This window comes from Lissotriton helveticus, chromosome 11, assembly GCF_964261635.1.
Source record: "Lissotriton helveticus chromosome 11, aLisHel1.1, whole genome shotgun sequence".
NCBI lineage: Eukaryota > Metazoa > Chordata > Amphibia > Caudata > Salamandridae > Lissotriton > Lissotriton helveticus.
This window is the reverse complement of record NC_136072.1, coordinates 7,647,008-7,671,701: the sequence shown is the minus strand read 5'-3', so window position 1 is coordinate 7,671,701 and position 24,694 is coordinate 7,647,008. Positions and strand designations below refer to the sequence as shown.

Below are 24,694 nucleotides of genomic sequence, written 5' to 3'. Positions count from 1 at the left end.
AAGGATTTGCTATCAAGACACTGGCAACATCTGACCAATATGGACATGTCTTAGAAGAAAAACTTAAATTTCTCGGATCCATGACTGTTGACCATGCACAGTGCCCATTCTATTGTCTGCAAATCTTAACTATCATCTTATCGGAGCAGCATGTTTTTTTTCTGCTGAAGTGGGCGTGTCCCAAGATACTCTGCTGTTCAGTTGTGGATGGTAGCAGATAGATGAGATAACATCAGTTTCCACCTGTGCTGGGTGACTTCTGTTTACACATTGCAACAGCGTCACTGGTTCAGAGTTAAAATATTTAAAGAAACTTTTAAATCTATTTAGTAGTTCTCCTCTGTGGTTTCTGGGAACATAAATGACAAATTGTGCTTTCTTTATCTTCAAAAAAGTTAAAAAACAAAAACACAAAAAAGCATAAAATGACAAGAACCCCATGTCTTTTACAAGGCCTGCAACATCCTTCCTGAGTATATTGTCTGGAGGCCAATGGCGACTGGTAAATCTTGATAAGGGAGTGGCATAGGGTACTAGCTGTGGCTACCTTAACGTTGTTTTTGCTGTTTCTAAGTGCCAACACGACCATCAGTATTGGAGCGCTTTGCCAATTCATGACATAATACAAAGTATGTCTAAGAGACCAGACATAATATGAAGAAATAATACAAAAAATAAACATAACAAAGAAAAATTAAGTTATTCAATAAGCAGGTGCCAATTTGAGACCCTCTGTAATTGACTGTACTAACAGCGATGGTGCCTGCAATTGACAGCACGCCACCATCCCTATGACTGAATTCCAAAATTAAAAACCTTTTTTTAAAGCAGGCTGTGTTCCTTAGAGCAACCACTTCTGATTTAAAAAACAAGGTTTTCCACTTTGGAACTCCACCCCCTCCAAGGCTCTCAGCATGATTTTGAATGGGAAAGGGGTCCTCAGGGGTCATTAGCTTATCAATGTTTTTCAATTGTAATTGCACTGGTAAACTATCAATAAATTCCATTCAAAATTGGAAAGGGGAAGGGGAAAACCCGTTCCTAGCCCACCTTCTTATCCTGGTCCCCTGTCACCTTGGTCTTAGTTTCGGTGCTCCTTTGTCCTTTGGCTGGTCCTCGTGCATCAGGTCTTCTGGTGCTACTGGCCTAGGTTTCTCAGACCTTCCGGGTCATCCTAGTTCTACTAGTCCTCCTGGTCTCCCTGTTCTACCTTGTTCTTCTCCATATGACATTGGTCCCCTCTATAATAGTCCTCCTAGTAATATTCTTCCTGGGTCTAGTGTTTCTCATCCCTGTGCTTAGGGGCTTCCTAGTTCCCATGTTGCGTGTTACCCTGGTTCATGTACTTCTTGTCACTCTGGTTTAGGATTCTTCTGAGCCGGGCCCTCGTGGAGCATCTCATCCTAGCTCCACTGGGCCTGGACCTCGGCCTGGACCTCCTGGTCCTTTATATCCCTCCTGGTCTTTCTGATCCAGGGCCTTCTGCTGAACCTGGTCCTTTCTGTTTCTGGTCTTCCTGATCCTGTTCCATTTGCTTATTCCCTCTTGGTTCTACTTTATCTGATCTCTTTGGTCCTCCTTTCTCTGATCCTTCCTTCCATTGGTCTCCTGGTACTGCTCATCTTTCATCTGTTTACCTGGGTCTGCTGCTCCTATTTTCCATGTCTTTTTGCCCCTCAACCTATTTGTTCCCAGTCCCCTCTGGCATTGGTAATCCTCCTCCTCATGGTGTAGGTCTCCCTGAGCATTCTTCTTCTTCTCCTGTCCATGTGGCTCTGGTCATCCTAGCCCACCTGGTGGTCCACCTAATGGCCCTTATACTCCCACTGGTCATCATCCTCGTCCTACTGGTCCTTCTCCTTCCTTCCCCAGCCCTTCTTCACAAGGTCTTTAGTCAAGTACAGTCCTGTCACTCTAATTTATGTACTTTTTGGCTTCCAGATGATTTCATTTGCTGAGACAGCACTGTCAAGGACAGAAATGAGTGCTCAGCAGCGACAGATCTTTTCCCACTTAAAACACTGCTAAGCATGTTAAAATCAAAACTACCATTCCTAAGATACATTGCGCAGGTGGCAAAAATGTGAGTGTGGCTGAACAATGCGAAGAAATGAAGATATTTTATGCATTGGTCCTCTATCGAGAAGGTGTACAATTCTGACACATTCCCAGGTGCACTTCCCTTGGTAAATCTGTGAATATGCAAGAAGCATGGATGGATCCATAGGAACACACATGCTCCACCCATGTAACACTTTACCAGCGCAGGGTAATGCAAGGGAATACATTTCATAGCCTTGTGTTGCTCCAGATTTATCAAGCCGTGCAGGGCCACACAAGGTGGCTTTGCGTGGCTTGGTAAATCTGACTTAAGAATGGCGTTGCTCTTGGGTCTCCTTGAGTGACGCAGTCTTTTGATTAATCTGGGCCCTAGTGTAAATTGTTGTTTCTGGTGGCTGGTGTGTGTGCAGCACCCGAGACTCTTCCTGACACGCCACTGGCTGCATGTCACACTATTGTGCAGTCTATATGCCAAGGTGGCTAAGGCATTACCAATGGGGCGCTGCGCTACTTACAGCCCATGCGGCCTCACCATGTAGTGCTCGGGTACTTTTGTGGGTTTTTTTGGGCCCTGGTAGGGTCTCCTTTACAAGCATGTTGCAGGCATACAATCAATGATCCCAGCCAGGCCCCATCGGCTAGGGCGCCACCACTGACTGTCCCTCGCCTCCTCTCCTAAGGATGCCCTAGAATACACCAGCCTGTACTGCTTGTGCCACTGTGGCCATATAACTTGGGGGATAGGTTCTGATGCAATCCTGGGTTGTTCTGTTCACCACTGGACCTCTCATCATTGACCCCCCCAGGTTGTGGCACTCCATCATAGCACTGATGTAGAAGGGGGTCCATCTTCCTCCAGCTCCAGCTGTGGCTCTAGGATTTGCAGGCTGCTTGGACAGCTCATCATCTGTGCCTTCTGTTACTCAGTCGGAGCTATAAGTTCACTGATGGTGAAGGGTACAAGGATGGTGATATATTTATGGTTCCAGTCGCAGGAGCTGTGTTAGCAAGCAGCTATCTTGGTTCCTGGCAGACAGTCTCTCCAAGGTTACAAACTTTACCAATATTGAAGCATGCATTTGTGAACCTTTCACACCCCTTCCTAGTTACTGATTCAATAGACCACATTTCATTCTTCTCAGATGGACGAAAGACTGAGTCAGTTTGGAGAATTTGTCCTGTAGTTGCTCGAAGGTGTGTGCAGCATGCTCCTAAACACACTGAGCCCTCTTAATCAGCTTAGGTCAATGCATAGTAATCAATCTAAAGTAAAGGAATAAGAAGGCCTCTTGGATGAATGTAAATGTATCAGATATTTGTCAAAAATATTATATGCAAAACAATTTCCTGTGTTCTCATTTCAGGGCTCTGGAGGACAAGTATTCCTGCACTGACATGCACACAAAGTTCGGATCCGGATTCACAAGTGAAGAGCAAGAAATCGGGTAGGAAGACCGTGAGCCAGCACTCAAAATGAGCAGCACAGTCCAATTTATTGATGTTAAGTGCACTACACTCTAGCAAAGCACGTATGTAGCACTTGCACTCACTGTGAAAAAAATTAGGATTTAGCAACAAACTCTTTGAAAGTTTATGGGGCCAATTATCTGAGGTCTTCTGCTGCACTTAAAATATTCTTTTTTGATTCAAATTGTTTCAAATTGTTTCAACATGCATGGCTGCCAAACTGAAAACAAGGAGATGATGGACAGAGCGATGACACTTTTCAGACACTCACCCCAGTCACAAATCTAGGTTGAATCCATCATCTTTCTTTAGCTCACTTCACAACCCCAGTTCAGACACAGCCATATGCAAATCAGTCTTGACCCTGTGCCTCATGGGAACAGTCCAGCCCGAACTGCCAAGCCACGTGTTACCTGGACCAGAAACAAGCATCCTGGGACCTGTTTCGGGCTAACACCCCTCATCAGCCAGGCTAGCTTGAATCCAGTGGCAAAATGAGAAAGGGACCCACGTCTGGGCATGCCCTCCCAACTTAGGGAGAACAAAGCAAACACAAGAAGAGGATGGACGGAGCGCTGAAACTTTTCAGACACTCACCCGCAGTCACTGATCTGGGTTGAATCCATCATCGTGAAATAGCTCAACACAGATCTGTGACTGGAGAGGAGTGTCTGAAAAGTTTCAGCTCTAAGTCCATCATCTCCTTGTGTCTGCTTTGTTCGCCCTGAGTCCTTGTTTTTGGTTTCCAAACTACACATTTTGTAAGTAGGGTTGTGTGAAATTTATGTTTTTGCTGTCACAAAATTATGCAAAAAGCCAATCCTACACTTAAACCAAGTACCGCAAACAGCTGCAGCTCATATTCTCGTAGTTAGAGTTGATCCTGCGCTTCCACGACATAGCCTTGCTGTTCAAAGATGGCCCAATGTATGTCATTACAACGCGGGCTTTACACCGAGCTACCATTACAACGCAACTATCATGACGCAAGTCGTTACAACGACTTGCGCTGGAGGCGCTGGATTTAGGAATAGTATGATTTACTATTCCAACTCCAGTCCACGTAACAGTAGGGAAGGTGTTGGAATAGTAAACCATACTATTCCTTAGTATATAGCGCCATCCAGCGCAAGTCGTTGTAACGACTTGCGTTGTGATGGCTGCGCCGTAATGGTAGCGAGGTGTAAAGCCCGCGTTGTAATGGCTGTCTCCCAAGATGGCCACCACATTTATAGTAAGTTGCCATGTTAGACTTTGGCAGTTATTGTGTCAAGCAGCAAAGTATCAGTGAGATGTTACAGAGACTTCTGCTGTGCCTTCCATGAGCCAGCATCAGTGTAAAGGGACAAATGGCTCCATTCTCTGAAGTGACTACAGTGCTACAGGCAGTGAGTGTGCACACTCTTCACACACCAGAGACCTTCCCAGCCCCCTCCTGTGATCCACTGCTTGCTCCGTCATTCAACACATAGTTCACAGGTAACTGATGTCGGGCTGTCAAGATTTTCTTGTCCATGACTGAGGTTCCCTTCAAGTCAGGCATTTCTTTCCACTGAATCACATGTAATCCTGTTTATAGTCTCATATGTTGAGGACTTCAAGAGAGTAATGAACAGACCTGGACTGGAGAAGCTGCTCATGCATGGACCTTGGAAACGTCACAGCTATGATGATGCAGAATTCACTGGGGCATGTGGGGAAGATGTGATCAGCTGCTACTTCTGTTGAACCCTAGTTTGCATCCTTGAGGGTAAATGTTCCCTTCATTGATGACCAAGTAGCTTGAAGTAGTGTAAGAATCTGTTTACGGCCAGGCGGAGTAAATGTCTCCCTATCCTGAGAAGGACATGGGATCCGAGGCATGTACCGTCTATTCACATGTGCTCAAGGTGCTGGAACCTCAGAATGCCACATAAAGCAGGCCTCAATGCAGCAGCAAGACTGGTCACAGGAACGAGAAAATTTGACCATATATCACCGCACCTGAAAGCATTAAATTGGCTACCCTCCGAAGCCAGAATTCAACTAAAAATGGCATGTATTACCCACAGAGCGATTCATTACAACACACCAAGATACCTTGCACAGAAAATTATAATATCAGGAGGAAAGAGACCGGCCAGGAAGGCCAAGGAACTGATGCTGAGACCACCCATATTCAAGAAGAAGAAAACCTACGATAGAGCTTTTTCAGGAGCGGCCCCCAGAATTTGGAACTCTCTACCCCCGAACATTAGAAAAATTACAAACACCGCAACATTTAAGAGGGAAGCTAAGATCTTTTTCATGAGCAAGTTCCTTCCTTAGACAAACAGATCATCATCTAAGCCTGACATAGAGACGCCTACCCTACAACATAAGGGAAGTATATACGAAACAGCCAACTCTATGCTGATACGACCAGTCGATGCGATACTACATCAGGTTTGTGAAAAACATAAAGAACTATGAAAAAGTCTTTAACATCATTCATATACAGGAGAATATAATTAACAACTTATCCTACCCCAGACAACTGTATATTCTTTGTTAAACTAATAATGTAACCTACCTATTCTACATTTTTGTTTTCTTCATTTCCCCTATCATCGGAGGAAACACACCTATCGAATTTCTCTACTGTAATATCATATATTTCTTGTCATGTTAAGCGCTCTGATACCCAAGGGTCTTGTTCGCGCTATAGAAAACTTTTTAATAAATAAATAATAAATAATAAATACATTTATACATGTAGTATGTTTTCAGTGTTTATTACTAACCAAGGAATTGTTCTTTGTAGGAAATTGATAGTGGGACCCAATGCAATTGAAGTAGAGGTAGTTCCAGTGTGGAAACTGCTCTTCAAAGAGGTAGGTAGGGTTCCTGGACTCTTACTGTGTAAGATAAAAAACAAATAAAGAACAACAGTTAACTGGCTGAGAAGGGTTTGTAATAGGTTACTCTGTTATTAATCAGGTTATTACAATGACAGCTCTTTCAGGTGTGAGTGGCTAATTTACTATATAGAGTTTCAAATATTCTGTGTCATAGCTGTAGCCTGAATCCATTGCATAATTCCAAACCTTTGCCTGCAGTTATGCATTTCTGCTGTCCTTTTGGTGGTAATTGATCAAGAATTATGTAGGAAATAATTAACTATCCCTAAAAACCATACTCCCCAATTTAAATTAATTATAATTATACCCAGGGATATTATGTTATTATGCTCGGTCTCTAGTTCAGCACCCTCAGGGAGATCTTCACACCACAGACCCAGGACTCTGTTGCAGCTTGCATTAGTTATATCAAACCATACTGACCTTGAAAATTACTAGTTTATTGATTAATGTCAATAATCAAAATAATCTGTGAAAGCTATTTTTATCTGTTTTCTCTTTGTTCTACACAGGTTCTAAATCCCTTTTACTTGTTCCAAGCTGTTGCCATGGGTCTTTGGCTGTCCCTTGGGAACTATGAAATTTCTGGTGTCATCATCTTTATGACTCTAGTTTCTGTCATAGTCACTACCTATGACCTCCGGAAGGTGAGAGCTTTGACTCGCTGAAAAAAGTCATCTATTTGGTAGGGGCTTTGATGGGTTCATACCTAGACAGCAAGATAAAAAGGTTGCACTCCAGCAAATGAGTGGAAATTTAGCTAAAGGCAAACAGTGTGGCATGAAATGAAGGCTGAGTGGCTACAGCTGGGGTGCAACAGTTATACATCAAGCTGACCTAAATATACTGCCATGGATAAATTCTGCCTTCAGTGCTGCTCCTCCCAGTGGGTGAGGGAATACTGAACAAGGGAAGAAGTGAATATGGTATGGGTCATTTCACTTACCAGATAACTGCTGTATCATGCCATGCCATGCCATAAACCACATCATTAACCACACCATACCATTTCTTTTGTATTTCACTATAATCTCAAAGTGTCCAAAAGTTTTTGAAATATACATTAGTCAGATGGATACAGGTTTTAAATGGGGTTAGTTTGTTGGTCCGTCTGAGGCCAGGTGTCAGTTAGTTCCAAAGTTTTGAACCTATGGCAACCACAGTTTTCTTGTTCTATCGCCGTTGTGCTAATCTTGGAGTCAGGTCCTCATCAGCCAGCTGTTTGACCTGTCAGTCTTAGGGTGGTCTTTGTCTTTACCCTCCAAATTTTGCTGAAATTAATCTTTGTTGGCTCTAGGACTATGTTCATTTAACCACTGCTAACCATTGCTAAAGTTCTGTGCTCTCTTCCGTAAACATGGTAAAATTGGCTTACATGTGATTGGCAGATTTAATTTACTTCTAAGTCCCTTGAAGAGTGGTATACCATATACCCAGGGTCTGTAAATGAAATGCTGCTAGTGGGCCTGCAGCACTTATTGTAGTACTTAAAATGTGTCCCAAGTCTACCATTGCAGCTTGAATGCTTTTTTAAACTGCTAATTTGAATTGGCAATATAACCCCCTTGCCAACCATTACTCTTTTCTTTTATTACATATAAGTCACCCATAAGGAAGGTCCTAGGTAGTCCGTAGGTTGGTGTGGATTGTAATAAAATGATTGGAATGTACTTTGGGGCAGATTTACAAGGCCCTTGCACCACTTATGCATCACTTTTAACATGGGAAAAGTGACGCAAAAGTGGCGCAAGGGGCTTGTAAATCTGCCCCTCTAAGTTTAAGACCTGGTTCACCAACCAACGGAAGATGGCAGGGGCATTATTCAAACCAAAGGGCATGACTTTAAGTTGAAAGTGGCCCTACGGGGTAGAGAATGCTGACTTCTCCTTAGCCCCCTCAGTGAGGGTAACCGGCCAGTACCCTGAAGTAAATGTACTCCTAAACTTGGCAGCCTGCAACCGATCTATGAGCTCATTAGCTCCGGGGATGGGTTGAGCATCAATCTCGGTGTATGAGTTGAGCCCCCTGGAGTTCACAAAAAATCTCCGGTTCTGGGGCAGCGCCCAGTAGGACAGCCTTGGGTACCAGGACCACTTGGCAAATCCAGGAACGTTTGGAGTACCCAATGTTTCCCAAAGCCAGCATCTTAGAGACTTCCTGTTTGATGCTGGCCCTAATTTTGTCAGTTAGCAAGTATATATGTTTCTGACAGGCCGGATGTTGCCAGTATCAATATCTTGATAAACACTAATGGGCCGATTAGGATGGCGGACGGACTTGCGTCCGTCCGCCACCCCTGAGTAGGAGGGACCGTCCGCAAGGGCAGCGGCGGTCCCTCCATGGCAATTAGGATGTGACCGCCACCCTGGCGGTCACATCCTGTATGTTTTACATTGCGGCGGGTGCTGCTTGAAGCAGCACCCGCCGCAATGTAAAAAACGAAAGCTGTGCATTTGCATGCACAAAGCGGCAGGCACCGCGCGGTGCCTGCCGCTTCGTGCACGCAAAGGCAGGGGGGTACCATAGGTACCCCCCATGTGCACCCCCCACGCAACCTTCACCCAGGGGGCCCGCAACGGGCCCCCAAAGTGATTGTCCGTATGCTTTTCCACGGCGGAAAAGCCGCCGCGGAAAAGCATTACTTTCCCTACATCCTAATATGGCTGGCGGTGTCTGATAGACACCGCCTGCCATGTCAGTGCTTTTCCACCGTGGTCGCCTTCCGACCGCGGCGGTAAAGCGGCGGACAGATTGTGAGACCCACCAGCCATCCTGATTTGGCGGTGGGTCTTTCAGGCCTCCTCGGCGGATTTCCCGCATACTCCAGGCCGGCGGTGGCTTCCGCCGGCCCGGAGTATGTGGAAAATCCGCCATCATAATGACCCCCTTAATGTGTAACCCCAGGAGTGAGGGGAAACAGTGGGGCAAACTGTCCCAGCAACTGGCACCATGTACCTCTACTGATCTCGGGTCAGGGTAGAAGGGAATTTGACACCTTCCACTGGCACATCTTTCTCTTTGGATGACAGGAGGTCTGCAAGAGGTTCACTCTCCTCTTCCTCCCCATCATCTGTCACCAGCAGCACGGTGACCTCAGATCTCTCATAATGAAGGTTTAGGTGGTTAAGATGGAATAATCTTAACAGATTTCTGGGGGTCTTGAGGTCCACCAGGTTAGTGGTTTTCCCCTTTCTCAGAATCCCCTCATGGGGCCCACCCCAATGGTCTTGGAGGACCCTGGTCTCCATGGCTCCGTTACGTTCACTTTCTGGTCAGGTTGAACCTCCAAACTGAGTGGGCTTCTGGTTGTATGACTGTTTAAAATGCGCTATTTCATCAAAAGTCATGCACTTTTCCTTTGCACACTCTGCAAAAGAATAACGCCCATGTTTGAAGAGGTAAACCACGTGGGTGATTCAAAAGTCAGAGAGACTGCCTCCCGTGATCAAGGCTCTATTGAGCAGAAACGGTAGGAATAGTGAGCCCCTTGCCTCTGTAGTGTTCCACAATAAAAGAACTTTACCTGAAAAACAACCAGAGCCGGTGCACCTCTTTTTTAGGGTAAAAGGAGGAGTTGTTGGAATGTTTTCTGGAAGCCTTGCACCAGCATGCACTGGCGGCAGTGAGAGGTCGTGGGCTCCTTGCGTGGCAATGGAGGATGGTGATAGATATATATATATATATATAGGCGATGTGCTGCAGCACTGACTGTAAAGTTTAGCATATTGTTTGCCGTCTGCCTTATTGCTGTAGAAACCACAACGACTGGTGATCACAGTTGTTTGAAGAATTTCGACATGAGCAACTTCTATGGAGGGAGCTTCCACACTGATTGGAATGTACGGGAGATCTTGGGCCGCAGGACCAGTCACTGCCACGGACCACCAGTGAGTGCTTGCTTCTGTCTTGTCACCCAAGTGACTTTTCGAACAGCAACAGCCAGGAGGAGAATAAACATTTAGGGGCTTATTTACAAATTCCTTGCGCCGCTGGTGCATCACCTTTTCTCATGTTAAAAGTGACGCACCAGTTGCTCAAGCGTCTTGTAAATAAGCCCCTTAGAGTGCAAGCCTCTCTTTCCTTTAGTAGAAGCAAACATGTCTACGGTAACGGAATGCGAGGGAGCGGCTGACGATATTTTTAAACAGGGAGCTGGACAAGGAAAGAATGTCCCCAAGTTAATAGGAGCCACCACCAACCCCACTTTTAACCTCAAAGTATTGTACCAAACCTTAGAAAAGATGTATGAAAAAGAGATAAAAAAATGTTGGAAGGCCACCTCCAAAAATATCTGGATGTGGAACGCTTACCTAGAGGTCTATGCATATTTACAGGCCCATCTCATAAAAATCCGGACCCACAACTTTTAAAAGACTAGGCTGAAGATACCACGGAATCTGGAAAAGGCAAGGTTAGGATCCTCATTAGGTATGCATGGAGCAATCAAGCAAAATATTTAGGGGAAATCAATAGATTGGAAGAAATAATTGATAAAGACAAGTATACCAAACAAAGTGAGGAACTAAAAATGGCCGTGAAGAACCAGCTTAAGGACTGCGAAGACATCATCAGACGTTGAAAGCAAACCAAATTTCAGCGAGATGAACAAGATTATGAATCAGGCCGGATCCTGACGTTTGCCCGAAAATTCTATGTCCCGAGAAATCAACTAAATGAACAAAAAGGAGGGGGCATTGTTACCAACAAAGAGACCTCTGAATCATAGGTAGAAACATCGGAAGGGGAGCAGACAAAATATCACATCAAAGATACCAGGAGGACTGGTGAACCTCCTTATTTTCGGGAATACAAACTGATCAAGGAATGCTGAAAAAGACCAGCTCCTGGAACCCATCCTCCAGAGCGCACAAGTGAAAAACAAGAAGGGGCAAGAAAGGAATGAGGAGAGCCTCTTACTCCCAGAGTAACGCACAGCAGGGAGAAGCAGGGCAGATGGTAAAAGCCATAGAGGAGAAAACCATAATTAATTTATCTGACAGAACATTGGACACAGATGAGACACAAGTCTTGAAATCGGGCTTAACCTTCAGTCCTACCACGGAGTTTGAGTATGCCCAGACTCTAAATCACCTTTTTAAGTATATAAGAAAATTGAAACTACAAAAGATTCATCTACTACACCCCAAGAAAGCAACTCAGGGAGCAACAATTACATAAAATGATATGGATCTCCTAATTGGAAACGACTTAGAAACTCTAATGGTGTTGCAAGCTCTGGAAGCTCCATCTGAAACTAGAGTATTCAATGACGAACGTGATATGGATACCTGTCTTGCACAACCTGGCATAATTCAATCCAGTGGGAAGATTGAACTAAAGAAGAAATCCTGGGTCATTCCACAAACCCCACATGATGCCATTGATGTGTTCAATGAAGCAATGATTGCAGACCTAAAATCTATGGGAAGGAACCTTGACGATTCCAGACATTATAACATCCCCTTTAAACAATGGAAAGCTATAGAGGCTCTCAAGAACAATGACTCATTGGTGATAAGACCCTCGGACAAGGGAGGGAACATTGTTTTATTTAACAAGGATCAATATCTTAAAGAGGCGATGAGGCAACTAAGTGATGAGCAGTGTTATTTGCCTATCCAAAGAATAGAATATGTTGATTGTGTAAGAACATTTCACAACCATTTGAAAACATGGAGGGATGAAGGCATGCTTGATCAAGACAAATACAACTTCATACATTTGCGAATAGCCTGTCCTTCCCACTTTTTATCATCTCCCAAAAGTGTGTCCTCTTCATATAGTCTTTCGTAGAGCACATCTATTTATATTGACTCATTTCTGGACCTATGGGTAAAAGATCTAAGTTCTTATGTTAGGGACACATAAGATTTTTTGAGATTGATTGAGGGAATTCCATGGGAGGATGAAATGCTGCTAATTACTTTAGATATTACCAGTCTCTATAGCTGTTTAAATCATTAGCAAGGCATCACTGCAGTAAAATGTTTTTTTAAAGAAAAGATCCATGAAATGCCAGAAACACAACATGATGCTTTTGGACATGATTAGTTTCTGCCTAGAGAATAATATTTTAATATTCTCTAGTCAGCTGTTCAGACAACAGCAAGGGACTGTGATGAGCATGTGCTTTGCCCCAGCTACGTGAACGTGTTCAATGGGCTGGTGGGAGAAGCCCGTGGCATGGGTCAGAGGGCCCTGACAATTGGGTTGAGAATATGGCACTGTGGGCCCGTTATAAAGGTGAACTGTTTCTTGTGTGAAGGGGCAGGTGCACATCCACTGAAGACTTGATATCTTTTCTTAATTGTAATAACCTTAACCTAGTGTTTTCTGGACATATCAGTGATACCATTGTGTGTTTTCTAGATTTGGAAGTTTACATGGAGGACGATAAACTCTTAACAAGGTTGTATAGAAAACCCACAGCATGGAACTCTGTCCTACATGCAGGGAGCTATCATGCTAGAAGTTTGATCAGGAATATTCCCTATGTTAAATTTCCGCATATAAAATGAATCTGCACAAATATTAATGAATATCAGAAAGCAAAGAGTGAGCTCTAGAACGTTTTAAGATGGGGGGATACACGACCAGTATCCTGAATGAGGCAGCAAAAAGGTCAGATAATGTGACCAGATCGGAATTGTTAGGAGCTAAGAAAACAATGGGGCCTAAAAATCATAATGAAGGCGGCCCATTGAGGATGATTATGCAATATAACGAGAGATTGCATCAAATATTCTGGATCGTTAAGACAAACTGGCACATTCTTCAAAAGAGATAACATATTAGGAAGTAGTATCACTGCACAACCCCAAATCACATACAGACGTTGCCTGTCGATCAGCGATCACCTAGTACACAGACATTATCCTTCCACTCTCACTAACAGTGACAGTGTCATGGGTTTCTTTCCTTGCCTGAAATGCAAAGCCTGCAAAAATAGCAGCAAAGTAAGCAAATATAAGGTTACCGAGCAGGGCCCCAAGCAGTTCAGGAGCATTAACAGACTACTTAACTGTATTTCCAAGTTCACAGTGTACTGCTTAAAATGCCCCTGTCCGAAACACTACATAGGGAGTACCATCCATCTGAGCAAGATGGTATACTGTTTGGAGCAAGGGCATTCCAGACATACTGTGAACTCTGAATTACAGTGCAATAGTTTGTTTATCTTCTTCAGTTTTGTGACACCTCTTCTACCACCTTGTAACCACGGACCTTGTTGCGGTTTTTATAGGCTTTACAGTTTATACAGGTGAAAAAGCCCGTGATCATGTCTTTCCTAACTGGAGTAGACCTATAGTGACTATGTACTAGGTGATCCTTTGTCGACGGACTGTGTCTGAAAGTGATTTGTGGAAAGGGGCAATCACCTTACCGATTGTGTTATCGGTTAATAAGATGTGCCAGCTTTTATTTAAAAATTTTACCACCTGATGGGAGTTTTCAGTAAAACTGGTGATCATCCTTATGATCCCTTCTTTGTAGTTGGTATCGGGTCCAGTCGGAGTCTTAGTGGTCAACATTTGGGACCTTTTCACTGCCTCTGTTCTTTTCATCACTTCCTCTAGGTTCCTCTGGTGTAACCCTTTCTCTTGAATCTCTCTAAAGCACAATTTTTTGCTTTCTGTCATTCAACTCTGTTGATACAATTTTGTTTTATTTGTAGGTGTTCACCATAAGGGATATTTCTTGTCCGGCTTTTCGTATGGTGACTACCAGCATGTAGTACCGAGTTCACAGCCGTGGGTTTGCGGTATAGCTTAGCTAATAGCTTATTATACTCCACATACACTTCTAAATCAAGGTAAAATGCACTCCTATCACTGATGTTTACGAAAAAGGTCAGATTAAGGTCATTTATATTAAGGGCAGTTTAGTACGATTCAGCATCTGTACCGGTCCCTTTCCAAACCATTGCTAAGGTCTTCCCATCCATGCCACGTGCTTCTCCCACCAGCCCACAAACAAGTTTGCGTAGCTGGGGGCCAAGCACATGCCCATAGAGGTCACTAGTTGTTGTCCTGCAAACAAAAAGATATTATTTTCTAGAAAAAATGTTGTCATAGATAATAGCATGGTATTATGTTCCTGGTATTTCAGGGCCCTTTTATCTAGGAACCATTTAACTGCATTTAAGCCCCTTTCTTATTCTATGCAGGTGTAAAGGCTTGTTATGTCAAATGTCAAGGAGCCTTTGTATGAAGGGGGGCATGCTATGGACCCCCAAAGTTAGTTTCCGACAGCCATTTCATGTCCAACAGACCGACTCAGAAAGGTTGTTAGAATTGGACATCGTAATGCTTTGGTCAGAAATGCAGTCCATAGACCTGTACGATTCTGCTCCACCTGACTCAGTCTCCGACTGCCACTCAGAACTGAGTCAGACAGACCGAACGGTTACCTTGCATCCTAATTGGTTGGTCGGGAATGTTTCTGAGTCTGACAGAAACTTGGGTTTCGACACAGCTTAGGAGAATCTGAATGCAAGTCGGAGCCTTTCTGACCGACATCGAAATCAGCCCCTTAGTGTGGAAGTTGGAGAGGTTGTATGAAAGGTTATATTGGGGTGTGAGTGGGTACATCAGAGATTCTCATTTGAGTGATGTCACTGACCATGTCATGGGTGATGTAATATGGGAGGTCATAAGCACTGCGTTGCAGGGGGGCGAGTTATAGTAAGCTCAGCTAACAATAACTGCTGAATATCTCTGGTTTTGTACAAGTGAAATGCAGCCTAATTATAACTTCCCGGTAACCTTTGGTTTTTTAGTTAATTTCTAAGGCTTTTTAATTTTATTTCCTCAATATAACAGGCCTGTAACCTTTAGTTTTTTACACCAAGGAAGGCACCTGGAGGTGCACAAGTAGACCGCAGGGCTCTCGCAGCGCGGGGCGCGTGCACGCCTGCCTGGGCTGCGCCCGGGCAAAGGGCAGGCCCATCTGCGCCCGGAGGAGGCTGGGCTCAGCCTACCTTCTTGGTCTTGCTTACTTACGTCCTCAGACCTTAGCCCTCTGCTTAGCAGGCTCATCCACCTCCCTGCTTCTCCTACAGCTCGAACTCCACTTCTTAGCCGCGAAGGACCAGTTAGGGAGAAAACTCCTTTTTACACCTATTCTCATATATTCGCACCAACTATTTGCTGACTACCAATCTAGATCCTCATAGAATGTATGTCAATCTAGTCTGGAAGTTTTGTATCTCCCTTTGTGATTCAAGCTGACTTTAAAACCCTCACCTTCTTTAAAAGAACTCTTATTTGTGCAGGGCGGGCGCAGGGCCAACTCGGGCTACCTTATTCTTAAAGGGTCAAGCGTACTTATAATGGGTAAGCGCAGAGGGTGGCTGGATCTACAAGTAAAGAGCCCCCGCATACTGGTAGCCCCATGGACTCTTTTCTGCAGCACGCAGATGGGGTCTTGGACAATGAGATTGAACTGGTGGTTTGACATTTATCTCGTTCTCCTTCCCACCCTCCCCTATTGATTTCCCCGGTCACTCCACATGCTGCCACTCAAACTCAGTTACAGCCCCCTCCGGTAGACCAGGTTGTCCTGTCGCCAGTTCAGGTGGGGGGTACTGTTCCTGTCTCCCCATTGGGTATCACCCGCGAGGTGCACACATGCCAGCCTCTGGGTCAGGACTGGGCAAGCTTTCTGGCAACAGCTTGAGCTCAGGAGGCTCAAAGAGAATTAAACTGCACATCATCACAAACCATTTTTTTACCTCTGCCACAGTACCATGCAAAAGTGCCCTATTCATTTCTCCTTGACATAAAGCAAGAGTTTTCAGATACTACAGCCTCCTAACTCATCGTTGAGTGGTGCACAGCTGACATCCTAAAATGATGAATGGTGGTTTAGCACATTTTCTTAAATAAACAAGCTAGTGAGTGTCCCTGCGAAGGTATATGTTTTTCTCAGCTTGCAAATATCCACGACTTCTAAAGTAACTATTTTCTGTTTTAAATTTCGCCTTGGAAATATACTTAGGATGTTTCTTAATATATCAATGGATTGCTGTCTAATACTACAAGCACTACTACAATTCCATTTGTATATAGCCCCCTGACTACGCCTTCCTTGTACCTCTTCTGTATTAACTTCTTCTATGTTTCTCAATACCATCACCTCTTTTGCTATAGGACTGCCATTTTTCATTTCATAACATCGTCCTGATTCATCATTAGCATGAACTAATCTATTATCCTGGAGATAGCTTTCTTTGTTAAAGAAAGGCTCTGTACTAGAAGTATGTATCCATTCTCCACTAAAAACAGTACAAAAGTTACTTCTATTTACTAATCTTTTCTTCTGGTTTTGCCTCCTCATGTACAACACTCTTTTGTCATGAGTCTTCATTCTATTTAGTATCAAAATGAAAAGCGTCCTCTTCAAAGCAAAGGCATTATCAACTACTCTCTCAACTTGTTGTTTCTGTTTAAGTGCATCTCTCCTTCTCTACTTTTTCAAATTTTGAGTAAATTTAAAACCACTCTAGAACGAAGCATCCTAACTCTGATTTCTTACAACTGCTTCTGTCTTCTGGTTAAGGTGTGTCCATGTTTCTTACAATGTTTTCTGGTCTTGCAATGTATACTTTGTCCACTGTTATTGTTTCTGATAGTCATAATTTCATTTTCTTTATTTTGTAATCTTTGCAAAATCCACATATAGTTTTAAGAAATGAATTTGTCCTCGTAGCAGTAGGTCTTTTCTCTTTCGAAACTTTTTTTTGCATTTTTCCCCTTTTGTAACTCATTCCTGCAAAGATAGTGTAGTTGCTTCTGTTGTTTTTTCGCCCAAGCTTTTATAGGCATTCTAACTGTGTGTAGTTATCCAGATATTGTTCTGTAAAAAAAAAGTTTCTTTTTATTTTTACCTTAGCCAACATATCAAAACCTTTATTATTGACTTGCACACAATACAAAAACAGTTTTCATATTTTTTTACAGTTCTAAATCTACAGATGAACCTAGATATATTACAACATGCACGTACTTCAATATATCAAACCCAAAGCAAAACACAAAACTTTATTTATTAGTTAGCTTTTAACATTTTAGCACCCTGTCATACAACACAGTTGCACCACATGTCACTTCTCACTTATAAATGGCAAAAGAACAGTTTATCCGGTCTGTAGTAAATTTTAAAATGAACATCAAGCCTAGGGGGAGTATTTACAAACCCCTTGCACTTTCTGAAGCATCACTTTTTGTGACACACCGGCGGTGTAATATGGTGCTCCATATTTACAAGACCACGTAACGGCACTCTGCATAGCTTTTCATAGCCTTATAAATATGAGCCCTTGTCATACAGCACTGAGTACATGAGTAGTGTTTCAGTGATTGGATGACTACATGTGGCTGCTCATGTGTTTTTGGTTCAGTGAAGATGTATAGCCTGGGTATTTAAATAACTACATAGAAAGTGCCAGAATATTTCAGTGAGTGCATCGGTAGTGCATGGCTAATTAGATGAGCGCATTTCTAGTGCCTGAGTGATTGCATGACTCCATTGTTAAATCCTGAGAGATTTATTGAAAGATAGTGGACTGCTGGGGTCATTGTATTAGTGCAAGATTATTGCCTCAGTAATTAATTGAGTGCATAGGTACTAGATGGATAATCGGTTTACCACAATGGTTCTCTCTACATAAGTAGATGATTTCATGAGTGTTTGCAAGAGTGCGCATGTGTGCCTCAGTATTTTAATTAGTGCATTCTTTGGAATCGGGTGTTTAGATGACTGCATAGGTTCTGCACCAATGTTATGATAAATACATAGTTTCCGTCTTGTTAATTGCATAAGTAAATGGTTATTGTCTAGGTGGTTAGATGAATGCGTAAATAGTACCTCCATTGTTCATGACTACATAATTTCTGTCTGCCTGATTGCAAAGGTACTTGTATAGTGTCTTGGTAATTGAATAACTCCATGTATACTAAATCATTAGTTTGATGACGGCCTGACTAGTGGCTGGGTAATTGCATGAGTGCCTGAATACTGCCCGCTGACTGTCTGTAAAAGTACCTTCATTGCTGTTAGATAGATAGCAGTTGAGACAATATCTCTGACTCCTTTTGTCAGTATCATACTACTTCTTTTACTGTATAGATGCTTTTCTACTGAACTATGTGTGAATGAAGTCAGGATATCACACTTTATATATAATTGCCTATATCACTCTCTAGCAGCATGCATTGGCTTATTACTGAGCACACACCTGCATCAGTAAGTTTGTAAAATGGAACCTACATCATGTCTTAAATACTTCTTCTGCTTCCAAAACATACATTCTGCATTCATTAAACAAAAGTTACAGTCCAAATGAAGCTAGCACAAGAACTTTCAATTCATTGTCCACTATTAAAGAAACCATGTTTAAAGAAAAACACCACCCTTGTCATACACATGAAGTTTTCATCAGCCTTACTGAACAAAGATCTTCATGTAAACATATATATGATTTCTTAATAGATGTACACTTTCGAGCCATCTTTCAAAAAATATATACGTCTTTAAGTAAACTCAAAAGTCCTGCCGTATATATAGAGCTATGTGCAACCACAAGAAGCACATCTCACCACCCAAGCATATGCAAAGCAGTCATATAATTTTAACCTGTTAAACACATAGGGACTGATTCACAGAACTAACTTAAGACAAAATCCTAAACTTACTACTTTTGGTATTCACAGAAGTTAGGATTTTGTCTTAAGTTTGTCTTAAGACAGACTTAAGACAGACTTAAGAGAAAATCCTAACTTAAGTCTGTCTTAAGCCTGACTTAAGTTTGTCTTAAGACAAACTTAAGACAAAATCCTAACTTCTGTGAATACCAAAAGTAGTAAGTTTAGGATTTTGTCTTAAGTTAGTTCTGTGAATCGGGCCCATACTGTCTAATAGATACAATTCATATGAAATATTTTTTCATAGCACTGTGATACTCTTTTTTTGAACAAACTTCAATATACATCTTCATTCCTAGTGTAATTTTTATAAAGAATTAAAAAGTTATGTACATACCAGTCAATTCACTTTATAGACTATATTGTTATTTTAGCTCTTTGTAGATAGTTTTGATACTGTTAGGATTTGTAGAAACTAAGCACAAGAATGGTACACCACTCTCATACAAAGCAACCATTTAATGTCAACCTCTTCAGCTTTGCCCTCTGTGATCATGAGAAAGGCAGCACGTGAAATCATGTCTTTCATTTTAGACTACACTATATCCACTTGTGAATGGTTAGCATCTGCTAACCCCTTCCCTCTCTTTCAAAAAGAGATTCCTATCTATGTGTGTTTGCAATGTAATTGCGGTCATTGCAGAGAATTCGCGAAACAAAACAGGAGTCCAAACTTATATTTAGCTTCATTCATTTCACATAGTCACAGAGTTGGAAATTAAAGCTTAACATTACTTAAATCGTGCCCTTACCCATCAACTTTTTATAAACAAAATGTTTCTTTAACACCCTTCCACCCAATACACTCTTAGCTCAGTCAACCTAACAACCTAGTGGAATAAGTAGGTCACAAGTTCCCAGCACATTCAAGAAGGGAACATGCTTCTTCTAAATGAGATACAGCATGTGTAGTTTACTCCACAGATTCAAAACCATATCCATGTCTGTATTACAATTCTTTTTTTAAACAACAGCCAATAATAAGACTTAGTCCTGAGGCATCCAACACGCTACCTAATTTTGGTCACTTTCATGCTGACAGCATCCAATGAAATATATATATTATTTTAAACAAAACACCTCCATATTAACTGCTTGTCCTTTGGAAAACTATCTCATTCAGCTTCAGCCTTTTCCTGACTATAATTACTCCTTCACTTCAAAATGGTAAGAGTATGGATTGTGGGCCACAGCTATATCTATTGGGCTAAAGAGGCTGCAAAAAAAAGAGGTATTGACAGAGACTTGGGTTTGCTAATTGTGCAGATTGCTTGGTTTGGCCAGAGAGGGTTAAAATGTCATTAGTTGCTGGCTTTGGTTAAACCCATCATGGATTCCCAAGCTCCTCACCTCATGATTGTGCACTGTGGTGGCAATGACCTAGGCGCATTGACTGGGTAGGGCTGGACATCCATAATGAAAGAAACCTTAGCAGAACTGATGTCAATTTTCCCTCACACTGGCTTGGTGTACTCTAATATATGCCAAAGCCAAAAATGGAAGCGGTCAAATGAATTCTGTCCACAGATTGACAAAGATAGGAAACATGCTAATAAAACAGTTTCTGCATTCCTCGGACACCATCGCATGGGCTGTATTTATAACAACAATCTGCATTTTGAAATGCAGGGAATTTATAGAACTGATGGAGAACACTTTACAGATGAAGGCAACAGGATGTTTCTAAGTAACCTGAATCTCTGCATCTGGTCTTATTTATAGCAGCCATATATAGATAACCAACGCAACAGCTCTTGTCAGTGTCACCCTAGTACCTGAAATATTGTAATTTTCTATAAAAGATCCTTTATGAAAAAGAAATCGGGGATCTACGTAGTGAAGTGTGCGATCCCTGTGGAAACGTGGCAAAGACAGAAACAAAAGCAGATATTCAATGACCACCAACACATCCAGAAATTATATGTAAAAAATCCACTCTGACCATTGCATGACACATATTACTATACACACTTCTTTCAAAGCATATTTAGACTCATATTTTTGTACTAAGTTTCTTTAAAAACCATCTTTCAGATCTATTTTAAGTTTTTGCGGTTATTCGGGACGTTGTGATGACGTTGTTAACTGCGACAATTACGCCGTTTCCATGAATTCTAAAACACATACATCCCCATATACTACTGTTTTTACCCACCAGGGGTTTCTTACAATATTCTCCAAAGTCATGTTGTTCTAGAGAATTTTTCAAAAACCACCTCAAAAACCTTTTTTTTCGTGGTGACTCCGAAGATCGAGATGACGTCGGTAATCGCGATTCCCCCGGACACGTCACAAACAGGCAAAGCAAAAGCAGAAATCCAATAGCCACAACCAAATAAAAAAATAATACCTATATAATTAATTATATCTATCACAGTAAATAACTCACAAATAAATACCTCTATAAAAACTTTTATCAGAATCTCAATCTCTATAACAATGCGTATTAATGACTCACTGATATATTTTTTATATTTCCATTAATGTTTGCGACTACATTGTTGTCGTGATGTCCCCGTACGATACACATGAGGTCTGCACTGGCGGCCGCAGCATTGTTGCGAATATCGCACGCGGGATTAAAAGAATATATTTTACACACATAACTTGTGTCACTAAGAGCCCCATTTCTCAAACATGGTGTCAAAGTAACTCTACTCTGATCTCTTATATTAGCTTTTGGAGAAAGTTTTAGCCCTGGGAACCGTTCCAGAGCAATAAAATGGCAGCTGCAACTTTCTGTTCAGGTAGCATCCAGCCAATCATTTCCATTGGTGCGTACATTTGTGATTAATCGCAAAATCTTTGTGAAATATCCGTGGCCAGAGATATAACTACAATTTTCAGCTTAAATTTCTCAAAGACTACTAAACAGATTTACACTAAATAGGCAAATGCACTTCCTTTGACCAACTCCTGCCTCCCTGCCAAATTTGGTGTAAATCCGTTCAACGGTTCCTGCTGAAGGTGTGTCTAAAAGTTCCTATGGGAGTTAACATTACAGACGCACTGTTATTTCACACCCCAAATTCTCGGTCCCCACTACACAGATCACCCCTGAACTTTCCATGACAACCAGAACCTATGTTGACACTTTTTGGGGAAAATTTCATGCAAATTGTACACAACGTCAAAATTATAGGCAAGTCAAAAATTGCTTTTCCTATCAAAACTAGGTCCTAACTTTAACTGCATACCGGCCTTTTTTAACTGTGTCTATATTTTTAGGGGAGGTGGGCTGCGTGGCTCCCATCCCCGGGCCTATTTCTGCCCTGGGGATCCCGTCCCCTTGTCCCGGCCTTTATTTATTTTTAGATTTTTTTTGTAATAGGGGAGTGTCATGTCTGTTAGGCTAGTCCTGTCATGTATGCCTTTTTTCACATACATTGTCCTATCCACATGACAATAACGGGTTTTGCATTGTGACCTATTACATAATAGCTTGCTCTGTCTCTTGGGAGCGGGCTCTTAGTCTGTAGAAAGGTCACCACTTTTTTCATCCTTGGCCAACAGGCCCACTGCACATGGTCGTATTTGTTTGGAAAATATTTATGATTGTTTTCAAAACATTTATGATTGTTTTAAAAACATATCAATTTTAGAAGAAACCCTGGAGTGACTGCTCCACTAATTAAAAACCCCTCTTTCCCCCTGCAAAATAGAGGAGAATTCCTGCATGCTGAATTTTCGACATGCAGTGGTCTGACGTCCCTTGCGGGGTATATCAAACAACAAAAGAGTGTAATTCAATGGGTGTGTATAAGCACAAAAGGGAGAAAGGTGAAAGAAACAAATCTCCTTGGATGTATTCTGGAAGCCCTCACTCACCACCCTGGTTGGTGACATGCTTCATCATCGGGCCCACCGGGAGAAGCCGAATTCCTCGCCGGTGTGCTACCACGCCAGGTTACTGCGGAGCTGGTTTTTGTGAAAGTTGTGTGCAAAAATATTTTAAAAATGTCCTGGTTGCGTCCCACATAAAAAACTTTATTCAGTGGTCAACCTGACATATTAAAACGATGTGATGGGAAATTACCAAATTAATAGTTGTTTCTGCCCTTTATGTGTGAATTACTGGGCATTCTTCAGGACCATGAGGAGTGTACCTCGGCGGTATGAGCACGCTAAGGCCCACCCTAACCTGAGGACATGAAAGTTAAAAGTTGGTGTAAAAACTATATGGTGCAAGAAAAACAAAAGAGAACAAACCAACAAGTTAAGGGGATTTCCCTCAGATTCAAAGGAACCTGTATAGTCTAGAAAAGGAGAAAGTAAAATGACATACATCCATATAGAATGACAAAAACAAATAGTTAGTTCAGTCTGTCTCATGGGTTCTCTTAAAGGACCGATCTCAGATTGAAGTGCTTATGGTTAGTCAAACATATTGTGACCATAGTGTTATAATAGATATTTTAGTGGTAGGGCCATCGACCTTGCTGGTGCAGGCCGGTGGGCACTATGCAAGAAGAAAAAGGCATAGGGGGTGGCTCTCCACGCCGGGTGTGGCATTAAATCGATACTCGTGTTTAGAGATCAATGGGCCAGAAAGCGGGGCCAGTAGGTGGAAGGTAACCTGTTGAATGACCCAGCACAAACGTAAAAATTAGTTAAGTAAGGATTCTCACTTGTCAATAAAAAGATCCACGCCCCATAGGTCTCAGAAGGGGGGTGGAGGCGAAAATGGCACACCCTGTAGGATGGGGGACATTAAAATAACAGAAACAAAGTTAGACAGTAAAAAGATGCACGGGGCATCGTGGACCACTTAGCTGTTAGTAAAGATGTGAAGCGAACTCATGCCCGCAACGCCTGGCACCCGCTCGGTACCTGCGATCAGCCTCTTCACCGGTCCTCGTGGATAATGGTCGGTGAAGGAGGCATTGTTAATGTAGGATTCAGCAAGGTATTCGACCCGGAAGGGAAGCGCGGTGGAGGGCGTGTGAACGGTTCCAATCGGGACTGAGTTTGCCTCGAAATGAAAGCGAGGCTTGGAACGCTGAGGCGAAAGCGAGGTTTGAAACGCTCACCTGTGCGGACTGCTTCCAAACAGAATTAAGTTTGCCTCGAAAGCGAGGCTTGGAACGTTGAGGCGAAAGTGAGTCTTGAAACGCTCACCTGTGTGAGTATGCGTTGACAAGCGGCAAAGCTTTATCAGCCTGACAGTTGCTCGACATAGTTTGTGTCATGATGCACGCATGGCAAAAGGGTATTGCCCTGCTTGGTGCGCCTAGTACAAAATGGGCATGATTTAACGGGTAGTGGTTAGAAACTCATAATGGATATACTTGCAAAAACAGTGAAAATTACGGCAATCAGGACCGTCTGGAATTTCGGCAAAAAGGCCTTACTAATGATAACAACGAGGGTATCAATGTATAGGGCGGTCATGAAACAGAAAAGAAGGGGGGGAGAGAGAGGGATTATGGGGGGGAGGGGAAGATGACCAAGGTATTCCATCATTTGAACCAGTTAGGTCTTGAAACAGAAAAAGGGGGGTCATTAGTGTTTAAGTACTGATGATCATGGGATCCCATCATTTAGACCATTCAGGTGCATCCCCAGTCTATACACCCAGCGTTG

At 42.5% G+C, this 24,694-nt stretch overlaps 1 protein-coding gene across 2 annotated transcripts in view; it reads left to right on the top strand.

The window, feature by feature from the left end:
* The window catches only part of LOC144792208 (putative cation-transporting ATPase 13A4), a 408,029-nt gene that overhangs the window by 165,480 nt on the left and 217,855 nt on the right, over positions 1–24,694 (top strand). For both annotated transcript variants that reach the window (XM_078667109.1, XM_078667108.1), the window contains exons 5-7: positions 3,426–3,506; positions 6,311–6,380; positions 6,920–7,054. In XM_078667109.1, coding sequence (XP_078523235.1) covers positions 3,426–3,506; positions 6,311–6,380; positions 6,920–7,054 — 286 coding nt within the window. The remainder of the gene's footprint in view (positions 1–3,425; positions 3,507–6,310; positions 6,381–6,919; positions 7,055–24,694) is intronic.